The sequence below is a fragment of the Mastomys coucha genome, chromosome X, assembly GCF_008632895.1.
Source record: "Mastomys coucha isolate ucsf_1 chromosome X, UCSF_Mcou_1, whole genome shotgun sequence".
In the NCBI taxonomy this organism is placed as follows: Eukaryota; Metazoa; Chordata; class Mammalia; order Rodentia; family Muridae; genus Mastomys; species Mastomys coucha.
In genome coordinates this window covers 110,957,778-110,981,204 of record NC_045030.1, presented here as the reverse complement: position 1 = coordinate 110,981,204, position 23,427 = coordinate 110,957,778, and the positions used below count along the sequence as shown (strand labels likewise).

Genomic DNA, 23,427 nt, shown 5'->3' with positions numbered 1-23,427 from the left:
TGCTCAGAGCATTTGATCAAAAATTGAGAAAATTGGGAACAAGGGCAATAGCTAACAAAGAAATAAGTATAAACATTTCAAATATTTTTCTTGGCTCCTTATGAGTTAATAGATATTACAAAAGTGTTCAGTTGTTGAAATTTATATAATAGGTAAAAGCTGATTTTAAAGTGAAAAAAATTACATGAAACAACAAGCATGGTTCTTAAATTAGGACTGCTTCAATAAGGCTTAAAAGGAATTAACTCATATGTAGTAAAATGGAGTTAGCAAAAAATTTCTGTGGGCAGAAAACCATTTAATCAGATAAATTTAGCAAGCTTAGGAAAACACAAGCTATTTAAAACCTTTAATTTTTATGTTTTTATTCATCCTGAACAATTTACTACAGAAAATATTTGCATTTATCATATATTATAAATCCAGGAAAATCATCAATTATAGTTATTCACTTTAGGAAAATTAACATTACATTCATGTTTTTCTTGTATAAAAAAAAATCTGACTTAATACCTGAATTTATCTATGGCATAGCAATATGACAGATCAGCAGTAGTAAAGTTTCATTTTTACACTTAGTGCGAATACTGTTCTTTTTCTGAATGGAAAATACTACTTACAAAAGTGTTATCAGGCAGTGACTTGGAATTAACTTTTACTTCAGATACTGAAATGCATAATAAATTTAATCCAAATTACAAAGGAATATTTTTGTAAGACATAGTTTTAAAGACATCTCAATGATTAATACTGTTTGACTCACAAGTAATGTAAAGTTGGCTCACATACACACACTGTTGACCAATTTCCAAAACTTATTTAATTGTGCAAGTAATGAGATTCCATCTAATGTTTATTTGGAAGTGATTATTTTACAATGCAATTTAATGCAAAAATGGCTATCAATTGTAAAATCTAATCAAGTCCTGGAAATTTATTTCTAGTTTATTGATATACTTAATTAAACTCTTTGGCTTTTTGAATAATATTAATACTTCATAGAATCTGTGTGATAAAAAAAATTATAGTTAATCTGTAATCATTATATATTAGAAAAAAATAATGTTATCAATTTTGATGATAAATAAAACTAACTTTGAACTGCAATTAAATATTATATTGAAATTTTAGAACTATTTTACTTATATCATAAAATAATAGAATCAAACATTTTAATTTGACAATAAAAATATGAAATAATATTCTAGTTTTATGTAACTACTTATGAGAAACCTTAAATTATGGTTCTTGCCTGATAGATTTTAGTTTATTTACTAACTGGAAATTTTCAGAAATATTTCATGGCAGGTTGCTTTATATGAGTGACATTTTTAGTGCTGAGGTATTATCTAATCATAGCAGTATTGGAAAGTTTCTTGAAAGATGAATCAAAATTTAATTTACAGTCATGTCTCCTACAGTGAGATTACAGTAGATACCCAACATTTGTTAAATATATAAATTGAACTAAAGGAACTAACAAATTTAGTTCCACTAATTTGAACATTATGAAAATTTTAAATTTTTGATGAATCCTCTCTGAAAATATATTTCATGAATGATATAAAGCAACCAACTGTATAAGAAAAAATAACATACAGATTGTCCAATCTCTATATGAATTAAAGAATGAAAACTATCTCTACATGCCAATATACATTAGAAATTCCAAAAGAAAAAAAAGGGCTAAAGAGATGGCTCAGTGGTTAAGAGCACTGACTGCTCTTCTGAAGGTCCTGAGTTCAAATCCCAGCAACCACATGGTGGCTCACAACCATCCGTAATGAGATCTGATGCCCTCTGGTATGTCTGAAGACAGCTACAGTGTACTTTCCTATAATAAATAAATAAAATCTTTAAAAAAAGAAAAACTCCTTTAGAAATTCCAAAAAAAATAAAAATCTATATGAACTAATATTTGTGTTAATGTTACAAGATAAAAAATATACAAAATTGATTCTGTTACTATATACTAGCAATGAACACTGACTTATAAAAACTGTTCTATTTAATCTAGATTTAGATATAAAATTCTTAGAAATAAGTATAATGAAGAAGTATATTAAGATATGTTTTAACAGGCACTGCAAACATCAGGGAAGACATTTCATAAGATCTACAATAATGGAAAAGTCTGTCTTATTCAAATGTACAGGATGATCGATAGAATATAATCAAAGACACAAAAATGAATGCATATACCTAAATACACTTAATTTTTGACAAAGAAGCCAAAAATATACAGTGGAAAAATAAAAGTATCTTCAACAAATGGTGGTGTAATAATTGACAGTCTATATGTAGAAGAATGCAAATTGATCCATATTTATCACCCTCTACAAAACTCAAGTCCAAGTGGATCAAGGATCTCAACATAAAACCATATGCACTGAATTTAATAGAAGAGAAAGTGGGAAATAGCCTTACATTCATTAGCACAGGAAAAAAAAGCCTCCTGAACAGAACATCAATGGCTTGGGCTCTAAGATCAACAAATGATAAATGTGACCTCTTGAAACTGAGAAGCTTCAGTAAGGCAAAGAACAATGACAATAGGACAAAACAGAAGCCTACAGATTGGGAAAAGATCTTCAGTAACTCTATATCCTATAGAGGGCTAATATCCCAAATATATAAAGAACTCAAGAAGTTAGACTCCAAAGTTGGAAAGAACCCAGATGTCCTTCAACAGAGGAGTGGATACAGAAAATATGGTACATTTACACAATGGAGTACTACTCAGCTATTAAAAAAGTGACTTCATGAAATCTTATGCAAATGGATGGAACTAGAAAACATCATCCTGAGTGAGGTAACCCAGTCACAAAAGAACACACATGGTATGCACTCACTGATAAGTGGATGCTAGCCCAAAGTTCGGAATACCCAAGATTCAATTCACAGACCATATGAAGCCTAAGAAGAAAGATCAAAGTGTGGGTGCCTTGGTCGTTCTTAGAAAGGGGAACAAAATACTCATAGGAGGGACTGCAGGGTCAAAGTGTGAAGTAGAGACTGAAGGAAAGGCCATCCAGAGACTGTCCCACCTGGGGATCCATCCCATATACAGTCACCAAACCCAGACACTATTATGGATGCCAAGAAGTGCTTGTTGACAAGAGCCGGACAAGTACAGAGGCAGATGCTCACAGTCAACCACTGGACTGAGCATGGGGTCACCAATAGAGGAGTTAGAGAAAGGACTGAAGGAGCTGAAGGAGTTTGCAACCTCATAGGAGGAACAACAATATCAACCAACCAGACCCCCCAGAGTTCCCAGGGACTAAACTGCCAACCAAAGAGTACACGTGGAGTGACCCATGGCTCCAGCTACATATGTACCAGAGGATGGCCTTGTCTGACATCAATGGAAGGAGAGGCTCTTGGTCCTGTGAAGGGGAATGCCAGGGTGGGAAGGCAGGAATAGGCGGGTGAGTAGAGGAACACGTTCATAGAAGCATGGAGGGGGTTCTGAGGAAAAACCAGAAAAGGGAATAACATTTGAAATGGAAATGAAGAAAATAAAGATAAAATGCTAATACAAAAAATGGGGTACAGAGGCAAACAGAGATCAAAAGAGGAATCCAGAATGGCCAAGAAGCACTTTAAAATAATGTTCTAAGTCCTTAGTCATCAGAGAAATGCAAATAAAAAAGACTCTGAGATTCTTCCCTTATCAGACTGGCTCACATCAAAAACTCAACAGGCAAGCATCCTATAGAGGATATGGAGAAAGGAGAACACTCCTCCATTGCCAGTATGATTGCAAACTGGTACAACGACTCTGGAAATCAATCTAGTGGTTTCTCAGAAAACTGCAAATAGTTTTGCCTGAAGACCCAGCTATACTGCTCCTGGCCATATACCCAAAAGGTGTTCCACCATATCATAAGACACATGTTCCACTATGTTCATAGCAGCCTTATTTATAATAGCCAGAAGGTGGAAGCAACCCAGATGTCCCTCAACTGAAGAATGAATACATAAAGTGTGGTTCATTTCCACAATGGTATACTATTAAGCTATTAAAAACAAGGACATCATGAACTTTGCAGTCAAATTAGATAGAACTAGAAAATATAATCCTGAGTGAGGTAACCCATATTCAAAAGGATAAATAAGATATGTACTCACTAATAAGCAAATATCAGCCAAAGGGTAGAGAACACCTATGATATACCCCATTGACTATAAGAAGTTAAACAAGAAGGAAGGCCCAATTGAGGATAAATCCCACTTAGAACAAGACCCCGGGTGAATATGTAACAGACATGCAGCTCAGTCTACATGGCTGCTTTGTCTGGCCCCAGTAGGAGAGGATGTACCTAATCTTGCAGAAATTTGATGCCCCAGAAGTAGTGGAATACCCAGAAGGAGCAGCACCCTTTCAGAGGTGAAGGAAAGTGGCATGGGGGGAGGATTCTGTGAGAGGGGATCCAGACGTGAAGCAGTGTTTGGAATGTAGGTAGGTAGGTGGATGGATAGATGGATGGAAGGACAGACAGACAGACAGACAGACCTAAAAACATGATTTCTTATCTCTTTGGTTATGAGACCAGCCTTTAAGGGCTGCTGAAAATATCCATCAGTAGGGAGACAGAATCTGCAGAGAACACTTCCAGAAATCAGGGCACCACAAGATGTATGGGGACACCAACCCACCTTCAAAATTTTTTACCCAAAATTGTTCTTATCTAACAGAAATGAAGGGACAAAATGGAGCAGACTGAACAAATAGCTGGACAGTGACTAGTCCAAATTGAGATCCATCCCATGGGCAGGCAACCATCCCTGACACTATTACTGATGCTATGTTGTGCTTAAAGAAAGGAACCTAGCATGGCTGTCCTCTGAGAAACTCTACCAGCAGCTGACCAAGACAGATGCAGATACTTATAGCCAAGCATTGAACTGAGGTTGGATTAAAGGAACTAAAGGGGAAGGCAACCCCAAAGGAAAACCAACAATGCCAACTAATCCAGAATCCTGAAAGCTCCCAAAGACTGAGCCACCAACCAAAGAGTATACAAGTGCTGGTCCAAGGACCCTGGCACATATGTAGCAGAGGGCTGGCTGCCTTGTCTGGCCTCAGTGGAACAGGCTGTGCCTAATCCTGGAAAGACTTGATTCCCCTAGGTTGGGAGGATGCCCTAGGGGGGCCACCCTCTCAGATGCAAAGGGGATGGGAAAATAGGACAGGGGAAGAACACTGTGAGAGGAGACCCAGAGTATGAGGGGGGCAACATTTGGGATGTAAATAAATAATTAACTAATTAATCTAAATGTGCCTTAATGTTTTGAGTAAAATTAGTATCACAAGAAAAAGAATGCAGGCATTTATGAAAATGAAAAGCACGAAAAGACTTCATTGAAATTCTATCAAAATCATCACCTCAGATAAGAGTACCAGCGAGCAAGCCTCAGAAGTAGCCACTAGGAAATGAGGTAAAGCCAAGAGTGAATAACCAGAAGCAGTTGAAGACAGCATCACAGCAGGCATGGTGATACATTGTGCTAACACTAGCAGAGGCAAGTTAGTGCTAAGAGCTAAGCACTAGATTTGGTTGTGGGACAAGGGGCTTTCTGTGACCCTCAAGACAGTAAGAATTTCAGAAAAGCAATAGAGATGAAAGTCTGTTGCAGGATTTTCCCTGTCCAATTACATTAGGGTAGTGGGAGGCCTGTGATTGGACAGAGAAAAAGGAAGCAGAGCTAAGAGTTGCAGAGACAGGGAGCATCTCGGGGTAGCAGAGAGAAAAGAAGGTGGTGGTGACTTGAATCAGAGTGGCTATGACCAGCCACAGGTTGTTATGATATCATAGAGGTTAGACTATTGGGATAATTTGTCTAATCTAGGTGGGCAGCTTTTATCATTATCAATTGGTTCTGAAATTATTGTATTGGTATCTTGTGCATTGAGAATTTAATGATATATATATATATATATATGAATGATTAACTATAAGCGTTGAGTCTTGTTTTTACTGAGTTACTAGGTATTGTGTTATCACACCCCAAGGATGGCAGATCGTTGGCAGGTTCATTTCCCACAACAAAAGTCTACTTGATTTGAATTCCAAACAAAATTCTATGAAAGCACAAGGACTCAGTACGAACATAAGACCCTAGGGAACTTCTACAAAAAGCAGAGTTTGCTCTTAAAGGGAAGAAATGTGGTAAAGAGTGATTGTGTTGGTGTTGGGGTGTGTGTGTATGTTCATGAGTATGCAGGTTTTGGTGCTTGTGTATATGTTAGCATATGGAGGTCAGTGGTCAAACTTGGTTTTCATTCCTCAGCGACAGTCTACCTTGCTTTGTTCATTCTCGTTTTTTAACATTATCTCTATCTAGAACTGGGGTTTAGTGGCAGAGTTAAGCTATCTGCCCTGCAAGCACAAGGAAATTGTGGAAATCTATCAGGAAAAAAATGTTACATTCTAAAACACTGGAACTTTTACTGAGTCTCAGAGCCAGAGGTAATAATTCACCCAGAAATTACTTTAAAGCATAAGAATGCTATTCTACTATGAACTCTGCCTATGTGTTTAACCTGCTTTTAAGAGAACAATCTAATAGTCAACTTTCCTTGCCATGGATTCGGCATGTAATTAGCTTTTACACCCTATGCTAATAAGTAGCTTTAATCTTAAATTGTGTATTGTGCTAAGACCATGACCTGGAACAAGGCATGTATATCATTTGTGAAAGGACTAAACACCAGTGTTGAAAATAACCTAAAATAAATATCTTTCATGTATTTTGACTTAAATGTTTGGATATTGGTTGATTAAAAAACTATTTGAATTAATGTTTATGTTAATGTTACAAGATAAAAATCAACATACAAAATTATTTCTGTTTCTATACATCAGCAATGAATATTCTGAGTGGTCATTTGAGTTACAAAAACTCCCACTTAATCTAGCTTTGGACATAAAATACTTAGAAATAAGGATAACAAGGAAGTACATTAAGAATTATTTAACAAGCACTGCAAAAATCACTGAAAGAAATTATATAAGACCCATAGATGGAAAAACCTGTCTTACTCAAATGGATTGGAAGAGTTAATGGTGTTAAGATGGTAAAAAGCAAAAATTTATTAAATGATTAAGTGAATTTTAATTTGTCTCTTTATTTGAAAACAAAGTCTTTAAAAATTCATATGGAGTTACAAAGGATAAAGACTAGTAAAGAGAAATCCATGAAAAAGGAACAAATTTGTTTGATTCTTAAATTTATCATGGCATAGTGGTAAACAACTTTAATTCCAACACTCAAAAGGATGAGATGGGAGAATCATTTATCATTTTGTTAGAAGTTAGTACCCAGAGATAAGGACAATTAGGTGCCCAATGCACAAACAAGCTTAAGGCCCTGAAATAGGACATAAATATAAATACAAAGGTCAAGGTCAACTGGAATTCAAAATATACAGAGTAGCAGATAACTCCAGATAAGACATCTGAGAATCATAAAAAAGGATGTAAAGGACAATAGGTGATTGTAATCTATGGTAGCTAGATCAGACTAAAACAAATTCAAGATTTCCAATATTGGGGAGCATGTTTAGAGAGCCAGTACCCTTTCCCTTAATAAAATATTTAGCTTCAGAGACACTTAAATATCTATATACATTCTTGCATGTTATACATCTACTTATAACAGAATAATTATGGATAAAACAAACTTTTGAGCTTCCTAGAAATGCCTACTATTGATGAAGTACAAAAGGAATTGCTCACAGTAAAAAAAAAAAAAAAAGTAGAAACATCATGCATAACAAGATCAAGGCTGTTTCTGATTGCCCCACTGTTTCTGAGTAGTATATTTTTTCCTTGCTTTCTTGTTCTATTTAAACTCTTGACTAGTTATTTCACTACTCTGTCTTCTTCAAATTTGTCTCATGAGAATTGAGTGTGCTTCTGTGGGACTTTGAAAGGCAGCCTGTTTCTTGGTGGAGCTAGGATTAAACCCTGGAGACCCTGCACATTAATCTGCAAGGGATGGAAGGAAGTTTGCCACATGCTCCCAGACACTAGGCTCCTGACTCCTGATGTGAGGCCCCAGCTCCATAATTTGGCCTTCAATCACGTGCAGGCTGTCAGGACTCTACCCCTAAGTTACCTAGCAACAGCCAGGTATGCTCCGCCCCACAGTTACCTAGCAACATCCAGGTAGGCCTGGCTCACTATAAAAGGAGCCGCTTGCCCCCCCCCCCCTCCTTGCTCTCTTACACTCTTGCTCCTGCCTCTTGCCCTCTTGCTCCCCCTCTCTCCACGTTGCTATGGCTGGCCTCTACTTCTCTACTCTTCCCCCTCTCTGCCTTTCTACAATAAACACCTTAAAACTATGGACTGCCTATTCTCATCCGGACCCACCTTGCTGGAGCAATGGAGCAGGTCTTCCTCCTAAGAGCCACTTCTAACCTCCTGCTGAAAGGCCTCCCTAAGCTCCCAGCCACAGCTGCCAGCCGCCAAGCCAAGCAAGCCAAAGACTTTCCTCCCAGCAGTAACCAGCCAGAGCTCTCTCCTCCTGCCCGTTTTCCCTCTGCCCCGGGCTAGAGCTCACCAGCAAGGCCCCTACTTCTCAGCTCTTCCGCAGCATACAGAGGCATCTGGAATGTCTGAGAGCCTGAGAACCTGTCGTCCTAGTCCTCTGTGCAGACTCAGGGACCCCAAGCCAATTTGGCAGTTCTGCTGGTACCCCAGACTGCGCCTTCACCACCCCCAGAGTGGGGTCCTGTGGCTTCTCACAGCCCAACGCCTGCTCAGCTGTGCTCAGCCTCACCTAGAAGCCCAGGCCCTGGGCTGGACATTTTAACCCACATGCTGCTAGTGTTTACACCAGAAGAAACTCGAGGCACCCCCTTATCGTCTGGAACTGTGACTTGGATAAATTTTCTTTAACAATAAATTAAACCAAGTTGGATCCTCCTCTTTCATGCTCAGCTCTTCCTTTTCCTGCTCTGTATCTTCACTGCTCTCAAAACTTCATTGCTAGTTACTTTGAAATACCTGTTCCTATCTCCTCTTATGGTATGGTCATACATCTTTTGCTCTTCTATAACCCACAACTTAATCTTTACTGCAAGCATATCTGCTGCATTTATTTCTTTGACTGAAAACATAAAGAATGCTTCCTTCAGTTGCTGCTTGAAAGATATCAACTGAGAACCTTAAAAAAGCCAAACCTTGCCTACTTGTACTATAAATTCCCTCTGAAACCCTTTTGTTTCTTCATACATGTCTTGGAGGCACACTGTGTATCCTCCCCCAAACAAATTATTTTGCAAGTGGCCTAAGCTACAACATAGAGAAGTCCTACAATTTTTTGGAGTATATTTCTGATGACTTTTATTCTCAGGTTTGTAGAATGACTACTCTCCAGTTTAACCCAGGGAATCTTTCATTATGAAATCTTGTATCTTGCAAGATATTGTAGGGATAGGACTTCTCCCCAATAAAGGAATTGGATATGAATATCTTTCCCTATGGCTTGAGTTCTCTAAAAGCTCTACATGAACTCCAGACCTCTGAACAAAGAAAGAACTTATGGACCCTTAGGATCGTGATGGCTCCTGTCTCTGGGTCTTACCTGTTACTAAATGCCAAGACAGGGCTTTAGTCCCCACAAAATTAGTACTATCAAGAATTATGTTTCTTATCACCCAATAAGGGGCACACCATTTAAAACAGAAACTTTCACATCTAGATCTTATATTGGACAGAACCAATACATGTCTGAGGTAACAGCACACATAGTGACTTAAAGCCTAGTCACTATTAGATCACAGGCATGGAAACTGTGGGCACATCTGGGGGACTCCAGGCTATTCTGGAGGAAGGATAGCTGGCTATCCTGGATTCCTGCTAGAAGGAAGATCATATACAGAGGAATATGTAACCAACCATAGTCAAAGTATAGCCTCTGAGAGGCTTGAGGGATATCTGACCATGCACTGCCTACTTCACTGATTCATTTCCCTTCCTCTTGTAGACAGGTCATTGGGCTTGTCCCTATTCCAACCATCATCTCTTTAGGTTGCATCCCAAAGAAGTGCAATAAGTTTGACATAAACAGCTCCAAAAGGAGGCAGCATTTTCTTTCCTGTATAATATGGCCCTAGTGCCAGCTAACAATAAAGAAACTTGGCCTCTGAGTGGTAATCTAAACACCAATATCATTCTACAGCTAGATTTGCTTTGCAAAAAAGAAAAAAGAAAATGAGAAAAACTCTCAACATCTAGATTTTCTTCTTATTTTCTTCTTAAGGGACAGCTCCAAATACGTTAAAAGCTACTAAGTGGATTCCCATTCATATAGTTTATTCCTGTGGGCACGTTTGCGTTAACACTTACATACTTGTCATTAATTCAAATTCTGTGGGGAATTAAATTAAGTATAACTGAATCTTATCAAAAGATTGTTAGACAATTCTAAAATTAACAATGTCAGCTGGTAGACCTTGAAAGTAAGAGTTCCTTTTCTAATAACTTTTAAATAATTGTCCTCTCCAGTGTCATTGTTCATCTCTGAAAGCTTAATTTTAACTAATTGATTTCCTTTCTAATTTCTTGTTTTAAATCCAATAAGGTTTATAAATCAATGAGATCACAATTTACAAAATGCCAATACAATAATTTCAGAGCCAAATGATAAAGACAATATTTTAACCCAATTATTCTAACCTTGTAAGATCCTTAGCTACCTGTGGCTGATTAAAACCATGAGGGGTCTGGATCATCATTTTCACCTGCCTCCATGATGATTCTCTGCTACCTTCCTGCTCTCTGCCCTTTTCTTCCTCAACTTCCAGCTCCACCTCTCTATTCCTGTCCAATCACAGGCCTGGTCCTGTCCAATCACAGGCCTGTCACTGCCCTAATGTGATTGGACAGAGAAAATGCTGCAACATTTCACCCTTTCTGTTTAATAATAATAATAATAATAATAATAATAATAATAATAATAATAATAATAATAAAACTTTCTCTCAAAATATAAATTGAACACAACTATTACATATATTGTAAATTATCTGGTGTAAGATAGATCTAATACCCAGTCCAACATTTTTGCAAATAAAATTGAGCACTATCTTTTATCCTAACTTGAAAGACAAAAACTTTGCACCTGGCTATGTCTTCGCTTAGACTGGATGTCATCTGAAAACCATCCTCTCAAAAGTAAAAAGCCTGGGCTGGCTAGGGGACTATGTAGTTTTTCAACAACATAAAAAAACCCAAGAACGACTGAATAATTGAGAATATATAAGAAGCCTAACACAGTTTCCAAAAATTTACCGAATTGATAGAGACTGCTGAACACCTGGACAGTCCTTACTTTATAAAAGTTGGAGCATCGTTCCCCAGCCTTCTGGCCTCTAATTTCTATTTTATCTTTAACACTGGCTATTGTATATGAGAGTTATGGAGATAAATTGAGGCTCATCTTGATGCTATCTTTCTTTGGAGAAAATTTAATTCTGGTTTTATTTATTAGTACAGAGGCAGATCAGCTTAATACAATGAATGATAACACTGATTAAACTCTGAACTTTGATTTTGGTATCAGCTAGTTCTTTTATGACTTAGCTAGCATGTAGACCATTACTGCTCCCATCTAAAAGCTTGGCTAGCCAATAAAAAACATTTTTTCACTTAGTCATGTAAGACTAAATAAAAACCCTGGTCAAACTGGAGGGCCTTCTAAAACAGTTTGTTCTTTGCCTCATTTACTTGGCCTTGTATTTGGAATGGGTAATCTCATAAAATAAAAGGAGCATCAAATATGGGTTCCTCTTAGCTTTCCTTATCTATGTTATTTCAGACTATAAAGTCTACCCTGCTTTAACATAGTTCTAATGTCAACACACAAGGGTTTTCCTCTAGAAGTTCTAGTTTTTCTTGTTCCATTCAATTTCTAGCATCTGCATCATGTAATCGCACAATCATCTACAACCCTAACTCCAACTGAATCTGATAATTCTGGCCTCTGTGAGTACTGGTGTTTATATATACAAAAACAAATGTACACATGATTAAAAATAGAGAAATTAGTTGTCCCTTAGTTATTTAGTCCTAAACTTAATGATCTTTCTTTATTCTCATCTGAAGAAGAAACTTCATCTTGGCAAAAAAGTTTATAAGAAGGATAAGGAGATAAATTTAAGAGTTATATTTATACCATAGAACAGAATTTACCAAACATTAACTATAATGTAAATATGAGCTACAATTATTGAAAGTTCTCATGTGTAACAAACCTTGTAATTAACTTCTAAGAAATAAATAAAATACCTATGGGAAAAATAACAGTGTTGATGAGGCTTTCTAGGATATTCAACCCTCTTACACACACACACACAAACAGGATCTCACCAAGCTATTGAAGTTGACTTTGAACTCCTGAGCTCAAGTATTCCTCTTGTCTTAGTCTGATAAATCACTGGATCCATAAGAATAGATCACCATGTTGGCATCACAACCAAACATTTTCCATACCACTGAATATGTATTAACATTATGCTAACAGTCTTAATATAAATTGACATCGAACACAACTTGGCCTTGGGAGGTTTAAAATCCAGTTAATATATCATGTAAACTTTATAATTGGGATATTTTACTTAAATATCTCTTATTTTATTAAATGTTGAATGAAATAATTCTGTTTTAGTTGTTTTTATTTTATGAATCCAAGCATTGTCACATAGAAGGTTCAATTATGAAATTAAAATAACCTAACAAACCACAGTATACCAATTCATTGTCCATCTTCCACAAATTAATTTTTAATTAAATAATTCATCTTTGCTTCCTTTTCATCTTTATTCAATACTGGCTAATGGAATTATAAAAAGAGAAGCTGACTTGTTCAATAGATTACTGGAGAGATAGATAGATGAATGAAAGTTTATACAAATGAATGAGTGCATGAATGAATAAATGAAAGATTCACATATTCCTTAAAAGAGAGAATATATTTGAATAACTGGAGAAGTAATTTCTAGGTAGAACATGTATTATGATAAAAGTCTTAGCAGTGAGTGAAATAAACATGAAAAACTTAAGGAGAAATGAGTAAAATGTAATGTAAGGGGAATGCATATACATATATTTGAACAGAAGTTATTTATAACAAATTGTGTTTAAATTTTATAAAATGGATAAAGATTGAGCTGGTTATCCTTTAATATTTCATTTCTTTTAACTTACTATACAAGTGATCAATTAATTATGTAAAAAATAAAAGGAAGGGTTAAATATAAACTAACTATATTATCTATAAGTTGATGACTCAAAAATAAAAAGAAATTTCATTTCATATTCATTTTTGGATAAAAATAAAGAATTATTTAATATAATGTAAGATATAATAGGTAAATATATATTATATGGAGAGATATGATTGAATGATACTTAATACTAGATTATCAATTTTCTATGATTCTTACTAGAGAATAGTGACCTTTTGAAGGATTCAAGAAAGTTCAATCTTTATTTAGAACAATCCAGCAATGAGGGTAAATTCTGATACAATGGAAAAGGGTTTGAGGTGACAAACTCAATGTGATTACTAAATATTCCATCTAATTACAACAAAATATAGGCCTGTATCTCATGAGATATGACTAAAAAACATTTTGTTGGTGCTAGTGAAGTACTGGGTATGGTAAGCAAATGCACAGGGATATGAATGGAAAACAGTACAACAAAACTATGTCTTACCTGTTCAGAGAAATGTTTCAGTAATGTGATATGGTTAATGAGATGATTTTTCAGACTGGAAAATTCTGACATGCAATCAAATGGTGGCCTGTCAGGGAAGGGTAATAAAGAGATTCCATCAATCTGAGTTTCTTTGAATACAGTACCTTTATTCTTCAGGAAATTGAAAGTTATGATTTAAAATATAGATAATTTTTGATAAAAAGGTACAAAGGGCTAAATTCTAGAACATCACAATATTATATGTAGCATGTTAAGAAATTTAAGTAGATACAAATAAATGTGATATTGCTGTGACCCCAAAAGGGGAAAAGATGGTACAAATATAGTGTTATAATTATTTCTGTGTTCAAATTATTGAAATAAAGGTTAAAGGTTGAATAGGTTGTCTTTTAATATTTCATTTCTCTTACCTTACTTACTATACAAATGATTGCCAATGTAATAAAAATTAAAGAGGAGAGGGTCAAGAAAAAATATTATCTAGAAGCAGCTGAACCTTAAAAATAAAAATTACTGCATTTAGTATTCATTTTTGAATATAAATGAAAAAGGAATTTAAATTAGTTAAGATATCATAGCTTAACAAAAAGTTTGGGTCTTCTTATTTATATCTAACATAGCTTTTAACTTTCTGCTATTGGGAGGCCTCTATGAGATGACAAGATAAAAGAAAAAATACTGTTTGGGGGAAATAGTCTCTACTTCATCTGAATAATAAGGATAATAAGGTGAGGTGTAATTCAGTGGTAGATTGTTTTCCTTTACACATATAAGATCTTGTATTCAAAGGACCTTCAATAAATATCTTTCAAAATGGATAATAATTTTAGGTTATCTCTAAAGTACAAAGCACAAAGCACTATAGTGCTGAATTTATATATCTTCTAACTAGCGAATTTAAGTGTTAACCTTATAAATCAACAAGATAAGAAATTTATAATCCCCTCTAAATTTTTAGGATATTACAATGACTAGTGTTTGAACAAATGCCATTTTTGAGACCTACTTCTAAAGACTGTATGAGCAAAGACTCAAGTTACCTCTTTACTTAAAAGCTTTAATAAAGTGTATTTCTATAACTGAGCTTACAAACTTAAGTGGTAAAAGTATTTTGTGACGATCTATAATGTCCAATAACTGTAACTCTGTTCAGGGTATGATATATATGGTCAAAATTCTTAGACCATTTCATCTCATTTATTTTTAGAGCCCAAATTTTTAAATAAATGGAAACAACTCCGTAATTCTTTTGTACATCTTAATTTTCACTATAAACAATGGCAAATTTATATTTACATAAAAATAGAATTTAGGGTAGTTGTGCTTAGATAAGTTGTCCTCAATTACAATGTTGCCCCAAAATAAATTTTTATAATTTTTTCCTACATCAAATCAGTGAAATTACTCACATTTTAAATGTCAAAAAGAAACATAACATGACATAAGTGTCACCTAAAGAGTCTACAGTTTCCAATTGATATCATAATAAAAACAGCTTTTAAAAGCTCAAAAGTTCTACAATAAACTTTAAAATATATCTTGTTGCTAATAATGCATTATTAAAATGATGCACTATCTTATGGGCTTATGATGCTTATAGAATCAATATTTCATACACTGTAGCTCATTTGAAATCATTCAAATAATTTAGTATTAAAGGTTATGCATTTCAAAAAAAGATAAGGAACTATTCATGGGAAGAAGTCAGAGAACCGGATTTTATTCCTTGGTTCATAATCATGTCATAATTTAAACTCTTGAATTAAATTCAGTTCTCAAAAAAGTTTTGTTTCTATCATCAAAATGATTAATGAGTTGTAAATCCTTGTTAAAGTTGAAATAATTATCAGGTCTAATTCATTGAACTGATTTTAAAAGGCTGAGCCAGGTCAAAAGTAGCATGGATCACATTTTAAAAAGATAATAATGAAAAAATTACTTTCTAATTACATCATCCATGTTTTGTTTTAGGATCATAGACAGGAACAACAATTTATAATAAATCACAGCAATTATTTCCACCAGGGTTTAATAATTACATTTCTCTAGCTGAAAATCTCACCAGATATTTGGTAAGCAAATACAATTTAATTGGCTTAAGACTGTCTGTTTGTTTGTTTGTTTGTTTTATAAAGCCAATGTTGGCCTAGCAGGCCTAGAATCTGATAGAACAGTTTAGCCTCTCTCTCCCTAGTGCTGGAATTAAAGGCATGAATCACCACGCCTAGACCAAATCCTAATTATTCATTAGAAAATGTTAACATCTAAAAAGTAAGTCAGATAAGGTCCTGATAAAAACTCTAAAGCATATTTACTCTCTGAGAAAGCTTTATATTTCATAATTTAAAGCAAAGAAGCTTTAAAATAGTTAGATCTTTTATAATATGCCCAATTAACACATATGCCTGTAATTTTTGAAGTTTCCATTTATAGAGATTTTGATATATAGATATTATATTTTGGATTAGTCTTGGGCTTAGGAAAATATGTAAGTGTTCAACATGAATATCTCTTATTTCATCATTACTGCTCATTAAGACAGTCTAAGAATCAATGATGGCATAAAACCTTTAGTATTTTCAGTTATAATAAACATAACACTAAGATGATTACCTACATTTTGAAAATGTTTCTTGGTAGATGAGGTCACTGTGTAAAAATCATTTTTATTTTGTGAAATACTGGTAAGAGCCAGACAAGACCCTTTTAATATTACGGATTCCACTAATGAAAATAAATAAAACTTTTAAATAGGCTATTCACTTCAAAGGAAAACAGTGACTTTATACCAATTCTATAATGTGAACTCTGAAGACTACTTTGACAAAATGGGCAAACTAAATGTAGTGAAGTATTAAAGGTTAATTGAGCAGATTATATGCATTTGGCAGGTCTTTTGCTATTACTCCATATTTCAGCTATCTTACTTTATGGTTAATGAAATTTTCTAAAATTTTCTCCTTAAATTCAGCTTATAGAAGAATATTTGTCTTCTGAGTATGCATCTGGCATTTGCTTTCTTTCAGCTATTTTGTAAATAGTTGTTCACAATAAGCTCAAATGTAAAAAGAGAAAAGAAACTGCTGAGTCTGTCAAATTTCCTATGACATTATTTAAAATTTTTTTGAACTACTACAAAAATTTTGTCTTCATTTCTTATTTATGTAAATAAGTTTGTTCTTCGATCAAATATTAGTTACAAAAGAGAAATGACTCAGCAAAAGTACATGTAATATAAAGTTGTAGAAAAGTAGTTCTTCCTGGTTTAGCGCACTGTTAATCAAAACACAGGATGTTTTTCTATTTCTTTCCCTTCTGTCTCTTATCTGAAAAATATAATACTTAGTGGAAGCAAACATCCTTGAAAAGTATGAGATGAATTTTCCATAATGGAACAGACAGTTGATTATAGTTGTTGATAAAAATGTATAGAAATCTATATACTAATATTTTAACTACAAGTTACTACCTAAACAAAATTATAAATCATTGTTTTATTTAACTAGCCCTTTCTTATTAACACAAGATTTTACAAAAAGGACTAACTCATATCAATTAAAAGTTCATAGTTTAATTACTACACAAAGAAAGAATATTTTGCTGCAAAAAGGCCAGATATTATTCTTTACAATTTTGGTGTAATGTCTAAGAAACGGCTCTTTTGAAAGTGTGAGTGTAATTTAATCTCTAAAGAGAACTAAAAGAGAAATCTCTTTTAACATACTACATTTGTGGAATAAATTTTAAAAGTCAGATGGTAAAATATTGATTTAAAGGGAATCATGGAACTATTTTGTACATCCTACAGAGATAACCATGGCATCAGTAAAATGTCTGTAAACATCTTTGAAAGGAAACATGGAAGTAGTATCCATTCCACACCTAAGATTTCTGAGAAGAAATGAAGGGGAAAATACCACTTGTGTTACGGCTTTAAATATCAGGCATTAGGAATTACCTTTCCAGAACGTTTAATATCATGTTGGCAATATTAACCAGTTCAAGGGTAGCTGTAAGAATGCTATGAGGTGGTTCAATAGTGCCATGTAGACTACGTGCCAATCTTCTTTCCGAAATTGCGAAAAGAACACGATCAAGAGCAAGCTCAAGTTGTTCACTTTCTTTTCCAAATCTGGTAGGCATCTTTTTGATATTCTGAAATTAAAGTGGGAATTTGTGCACAAGAAATGAAGCAGTACTTTTCTATCATACCATAAAAATGGAATAAGTCTAATATCAATATCATTTAGCCAAAATAACATATGAAGGAGGCAAATTACCATCAAGCACCTTTAATTCTTTAGACATTTTCTAGTAATGGTCATATATAATCCATGGCAGATATCACTAAAAGAGAGTGAATATAATAATACTCAGCCATTGGAATACTGATGTAGTTTTAGAATGTGACAAAAATTATTTAAATGTAATTAATACTTACTAATTCTTCTACTGAATTATTATATCCAATTCATTTATTGATAATATATAATCTGTTAAGGGGATAGGGCACACAACAATCTGTTACACTTTATATCGATTTGGTACAGATCCAAGATACAGAAAAGGGCATATTTAATTTCCATTTATGTTAAAGCATTACTAATTATGTGTAGACTATTATGAGAACTGATAATTTAAACATACACAAACTAAAAGATTTTTAATTGGGTTTTGGTACTTAAATGCATCATATAAATGTGATTTGAGTTAGCATGAATACACACACCGTTATCCACAGCCTCATAAAACAGCTATCAGAAACAATCACAGAGTTGAAATAAAGGATCCATGTGGCCTCCACTTTAGAAAACAACTTAATAAATATGCTGGCAGGATCTGTTTAAAAATAATTTCTCTTTTAGCCTTTCAAAGTCTAGGGATCAGGGATCTTTTATTTTTAAAGAACCAAGTTTATGAGGTGTTTAGTCCTGGGTCCAATATTAATCACGTGCAATTTATATTTTCAGGACTGCTAGGAAACCAAATAATCAGGTACAAATCTCTACAGTTGTTGCTTCTGAGAAGCATATCATCTATCATGTGACACATTCAAATTTTCACATCAGCAATCCAATTTAATATAAATTCACCTTTAAAATTCCTCTTACACATCTTAGATATTTAAGCAGTATCTATCTCATACAAATGAGTTTCCTTTATATGAGCAGATTGAAATTTGCAGGCAAATGGATGAAACTAGAAAATAACACCCTAAATGAGGCGACCCAGATCCAAAAGGACATTCATGGTATGTATTCATTGATAAGTAAATACTAGCCATAAAGCACTGAATACCCATGTTACACTCCACAGACCAAAAGAAATTAAACAAGAAGGAAGGCCCAAGCAAGACTGTTGAATCACACTTAGAAAGAGGAACAAAATAGTCATAGAAGGCAGAGGGAGGGAGGAAAGTAGGTGGGAGAGAGGAGGGCAACAGGAATAGGGGGGCAGGTGTCGGGAAAGATAGAAGAGAAACCCAGAGGGCAAGGACAATGAACGGAAATGTACAATATCCCAGTGTGGAGGGTGGGAAGAATCTTTAGGAAGTCCCAGAGACCTGAAATAGGGGAGGCTCCCAGAAGCCAATGAGGATGACATTAGCCCAGATGCTTAACAGTAGGTACATAGAAACCCAAGAGGCCACCTCTTGTAGCCAAGCAGGAACCCCAGTGGAAGGGGAAACCAACCCACTCAACAACACATTTGACCCAAAATATTTCCTGTCTAAAAGAAATCCGGGGACAAAGATGGAGCAGAAACTGAAGGTAATGGCCAACTAATAACCGGCCTCACTTGAAAGCCTATCCCATGGGCAAGCACCAATCCCTGACACAATTAGTGATACTGTTATGTTTGCAGACAGGAGCCTAGCATGGCTGTCCTCAGAGAGGCTCTATCCAGCAGCTGACTGAAACAGATGCAGATATCCACAAACAAACATTGGGCAGAGGTCAGGGACTCTTATGGAAGAACTGAGGGAAGGATTGAAGGCCCTGAAGGGGATAGGAACTCCAGAGGAAGACCAACAGAGTCAACTAACCTGGATCATTGGTGGTTTCAGAAAATAAGCATAAACCAAAGAATACACATGGGATGGAATGAGCCCCCTGGCATATAATCAGCAGATGTGCAGCTCAGTCTCCATGTGGGCTGCCTGACAGCTAGAATGGAGGCTCCCCCTAAGGCTGTACCCTGACTGTGTTATCTGTTCCCCAACAGGGCTGCCTTTTCTGGCCTCAGTGAGAAAGGATATGTCTAGTCTGGTAGAGGCTTGACACACCAGGGTGGGGGAATATGCAAGGGAGCCACAGCCTCTCAGGAGAAATGGGGTGGCAAAAGGGTCCCAGTGAGGGGGGACCAGTGATTGGGATGCCAATAAGTATATTAATTCATTAACTAATTAATTAAAATACCTAAGTAGATTTATAAAGTATGATATATTAGGGATAATTTTTCAATTTGTTCAGTGAATCTGGAGTATGAAAAATAAATGTACTAGAAAACTAGGGAATTTATTTTTCTCATCTGTAGATATCAAAATAAAACTTTCCATTGACACAAATTCTCCAGATATAAAGCATTAGCATGTATTTTCTTCTACCTGTACTTATGTCATTTCTGCTATTATAAACTTGATCAAAAGCCTATACCTGAAGAAGTCACAGGTTTTAGGTCACAGGTCTTATGTATGTTTCCTAAATCAACACATACATAAACTATATTCTAAATGATTATGTTTATACTCATAGCCTAGTGATGCTCCCAGCCCCCAGCCTTAGTCAGAGAAGCTTCTCATTTCAGTGAGTGGTTATTAATGCTAAAACCCTGAACTGCTCAAAATGCTGAAAGTTGAGAATAAATGACTGTTGGGTGTTCAGCTGTAGACAAGGCACCATTCCAACTTCACATGGAACTGTCTTTTCTCCTCCCTTCACATTTCTTGTTTCTGCTTTCTCTTTACTTTTGTCCTATCTATGTTTGCTAAGGATTTAATACTAATAACTAGCCCTTTTTATTATTTACCTTCAATTCATGTACTTAGTAACTATTATCTTAATAAATGTGATATAATCTGTATTCCTCTATTCCTCTAAAGCACTGAGGTTCAAAGGGCATGCATGGTTTAGAATTACTATATCAATTGTGAATGTGTTTCAAGCTAGTACTCTTCTATTGGAGTTGTGTGAAAAATGGAGACAAATGCCAAGAGCATTCTGGATTAGAGTTTAGATACTGAACTACAGTTCAGTAGACAACAAGGTTACCTTAGAACTATGATATTCTAATCCAACAGAATTGTTTAAAGAGTTCAATTTAAAGAATATGGCTTGTCAGGTTGGGTGCTCAAGCATGTCGTTTAATAAAGATGTGTGTGTGGTAGGGAGAGGGGTAGTAACCTTTGACAAGGTTCTGATGAAGCTGGTTCAATGTAAGAAATACCCACACTGAGCCACCAACCAGGCAGCATACAATGGCTAGTTCAAGGCCCCTGACATACATACATACATACATACATACATACATACATACATATATATATATATATATATATATATATATATATATATATATATATATATATATATATATATATATATATATATATATCAGAGGACTGCCTGGTCTGGCTTCAGTGAGAGAAGATGCACCACCTAACCCTCACAAGACTTGAAGCCCTGGGGAGTGGGGAGGCCTAGTGGAGTCAGGTGGGGTGGTATAGGTAAGGTAGGGACATCCTCTTGGAGATAAGGAAGGAAGAATGGGATGAGGAGCTGCTGGAATGTGAACCAGAAGGTGGATAATGACTGGACTGTAAAAAAAAATTAAAGATAATTAATAAAAAAATAATATGGGTCACTAAGATATTAAAACAGAAGAATCCAGCCAATAATCTAGTCCCAGATGTACACATCCCAATGAAGAAACATGAAAGTCAACATAACATGATATCTCCATAGACTATCAATTCCACAAAAATAAATAAGACAGTGCATCAGATCAAAGAAACCATTTATATTTCAAAAGAATAGTTATTATAAGAACACATGAACAAATTCCTGAATGAATTCAAGTACACTATAATTAGTTGAATAAAATAAATCAATAAAGGCATGAAGAATTAAATAAGAAAAACAGTGAAAAAATCAATTTGAAATGTTACAAATGAAAATTTTAGTAAGTCAAACAAAACCTGAATTGAAATGCTCCTTAAGGAAATGCAACAAGTAGAAGACAGAACATCAAGGCATATAAATTATAACATTGAGTCAATACAGATAAATTATAACACTGAGCTAATAACAATTATAAGACAATCAGAAAGTATAAAGCATCTGAGATCCATGGAACATCACCAAAATGCCAAGTTTAAGAATTATATCTAAGAACTACAGGTAGTAAAAAAAAAAGAAAAGAAAAGAAAAAACAACCCAGATGCCAGGGACTCAAGAGGGTCCCAGGACCCAACAGGGATGACATTAGCTGAAATATCCAACCAAGGGGAGAGAGGACCTGTAGAGACAATATTCAGAGGTTAAGCACAGCCCCAGTTGAGGAATGTGGCTACCCACCTATCTAAAAAAATTTTAACCCAGAATTTATCCTGTCTAAAGCAAATACAGGGAAAGCGTAGAGCAGAGACCGAAGGAAAGGCCATCCAGAGACTGCCCCACCTAGGGATCTATCTCATATGCAGCCACCAAACCTAGACACTATTGCTGATGCCAAAAAGTACTTGCTTACAGGAGCCTGATATAGATGTCTTCTGAGAGGCTCTGCCAGAGCCTGACCAATACAGATGTGGATGCTCAAAGTCAAACATCTAACTGAGCAAAGGGACGCCAATGGAGGAGTTAGGAGAAGAAAGACTGAAGGAGCTGAGGGGGTTTGCAGCCCCATAGAAAGAACAACATTATCAATCAACCAGAAACCCCTGGACTCCCAGGGAGTAAATCACTAGCCAAAGAATATACATGGAGGGACTCAGGGTTCCAGCTGCATATGTAGCAGAGGATGGCCTTATCTGGCATCAATGGGAAGGAAGACCCTTGGTCCTATGAAGGCTTGAAGCTCCAACATAGGGGAATGCTAGGGCAGTGAGGTAGGAGTGGGTGGGTGGGTGAAAGAACACCCTCACAGAAGCAGGGGGAGGAGGAATAGGATAGGGGGTTAGCAGAGGGGAAACTGGGAAGGGGGATAACATTTGAAATGTAAATTAATAAAATAACCAATAAAAAATAAAAATAAAATAAACAAAAAGTTTAAAAAGCTAGGGTACAACAACAGAGACTACAGAAAGCCCACAAACTCATGAAAACTGAACAACTATATACTGAATCACTACTGGGTCAAGGCAGAAATAAATAAGGAAACAAAAGACTTCCCAGAATACAATGAAAATAAATTCACAACATACCCAGTCTCATGAGAAGCAAAGTGTTGCTAAGAGGAAAGTTCATAGCACTATTTGCCTTTGGAAATAAAGTGGAGAGATCTTCATACTAGGCAACTTAACAGTACTGCTGAAAGTTCTAAAACAAAAAGAAGCAAGCTCACATAAGAAGAGACTCAGGGAACAGCAGATGCTGGAGAGGTTGTAGAGAAAGAGTAACATTACTTCATTGCTGGTGGGATTGCAAACTAGTACAACCACTCTGGAAATCAGTTTGGCAGTTCCTCCGGAAAT

At 35.3% G+C, this 23,427-nt stretch overlaps 1 protein-coding gene across 1 annotated transcript in view; it reads right to left on the bottom strand.

Moving 5' to 3' along the window:
- LOC116088239 overlaps positions 1–23,427 on the bottom strand; it is a 204,696-nt gene that overhangs the window by 129,242 nt on the left and 52,027 nt on the right. Inside the window, exons 5-6 of the mRNA XM_031367023.1 lie at positions 17,695–17,891; positions 13,734–13,821 (exon numbers count right to left, since the gene is read on the bottom strand). Of these exons, the coding sequence (XP_031222883.1) occupies positions 13,734–13,821; positions 17,695–17,891 (285 nt within the window). The remainder of the gene's footprint in view (positions 1–13,733; positions 13,822–17,694; positions 17,892–23,427) is intronic.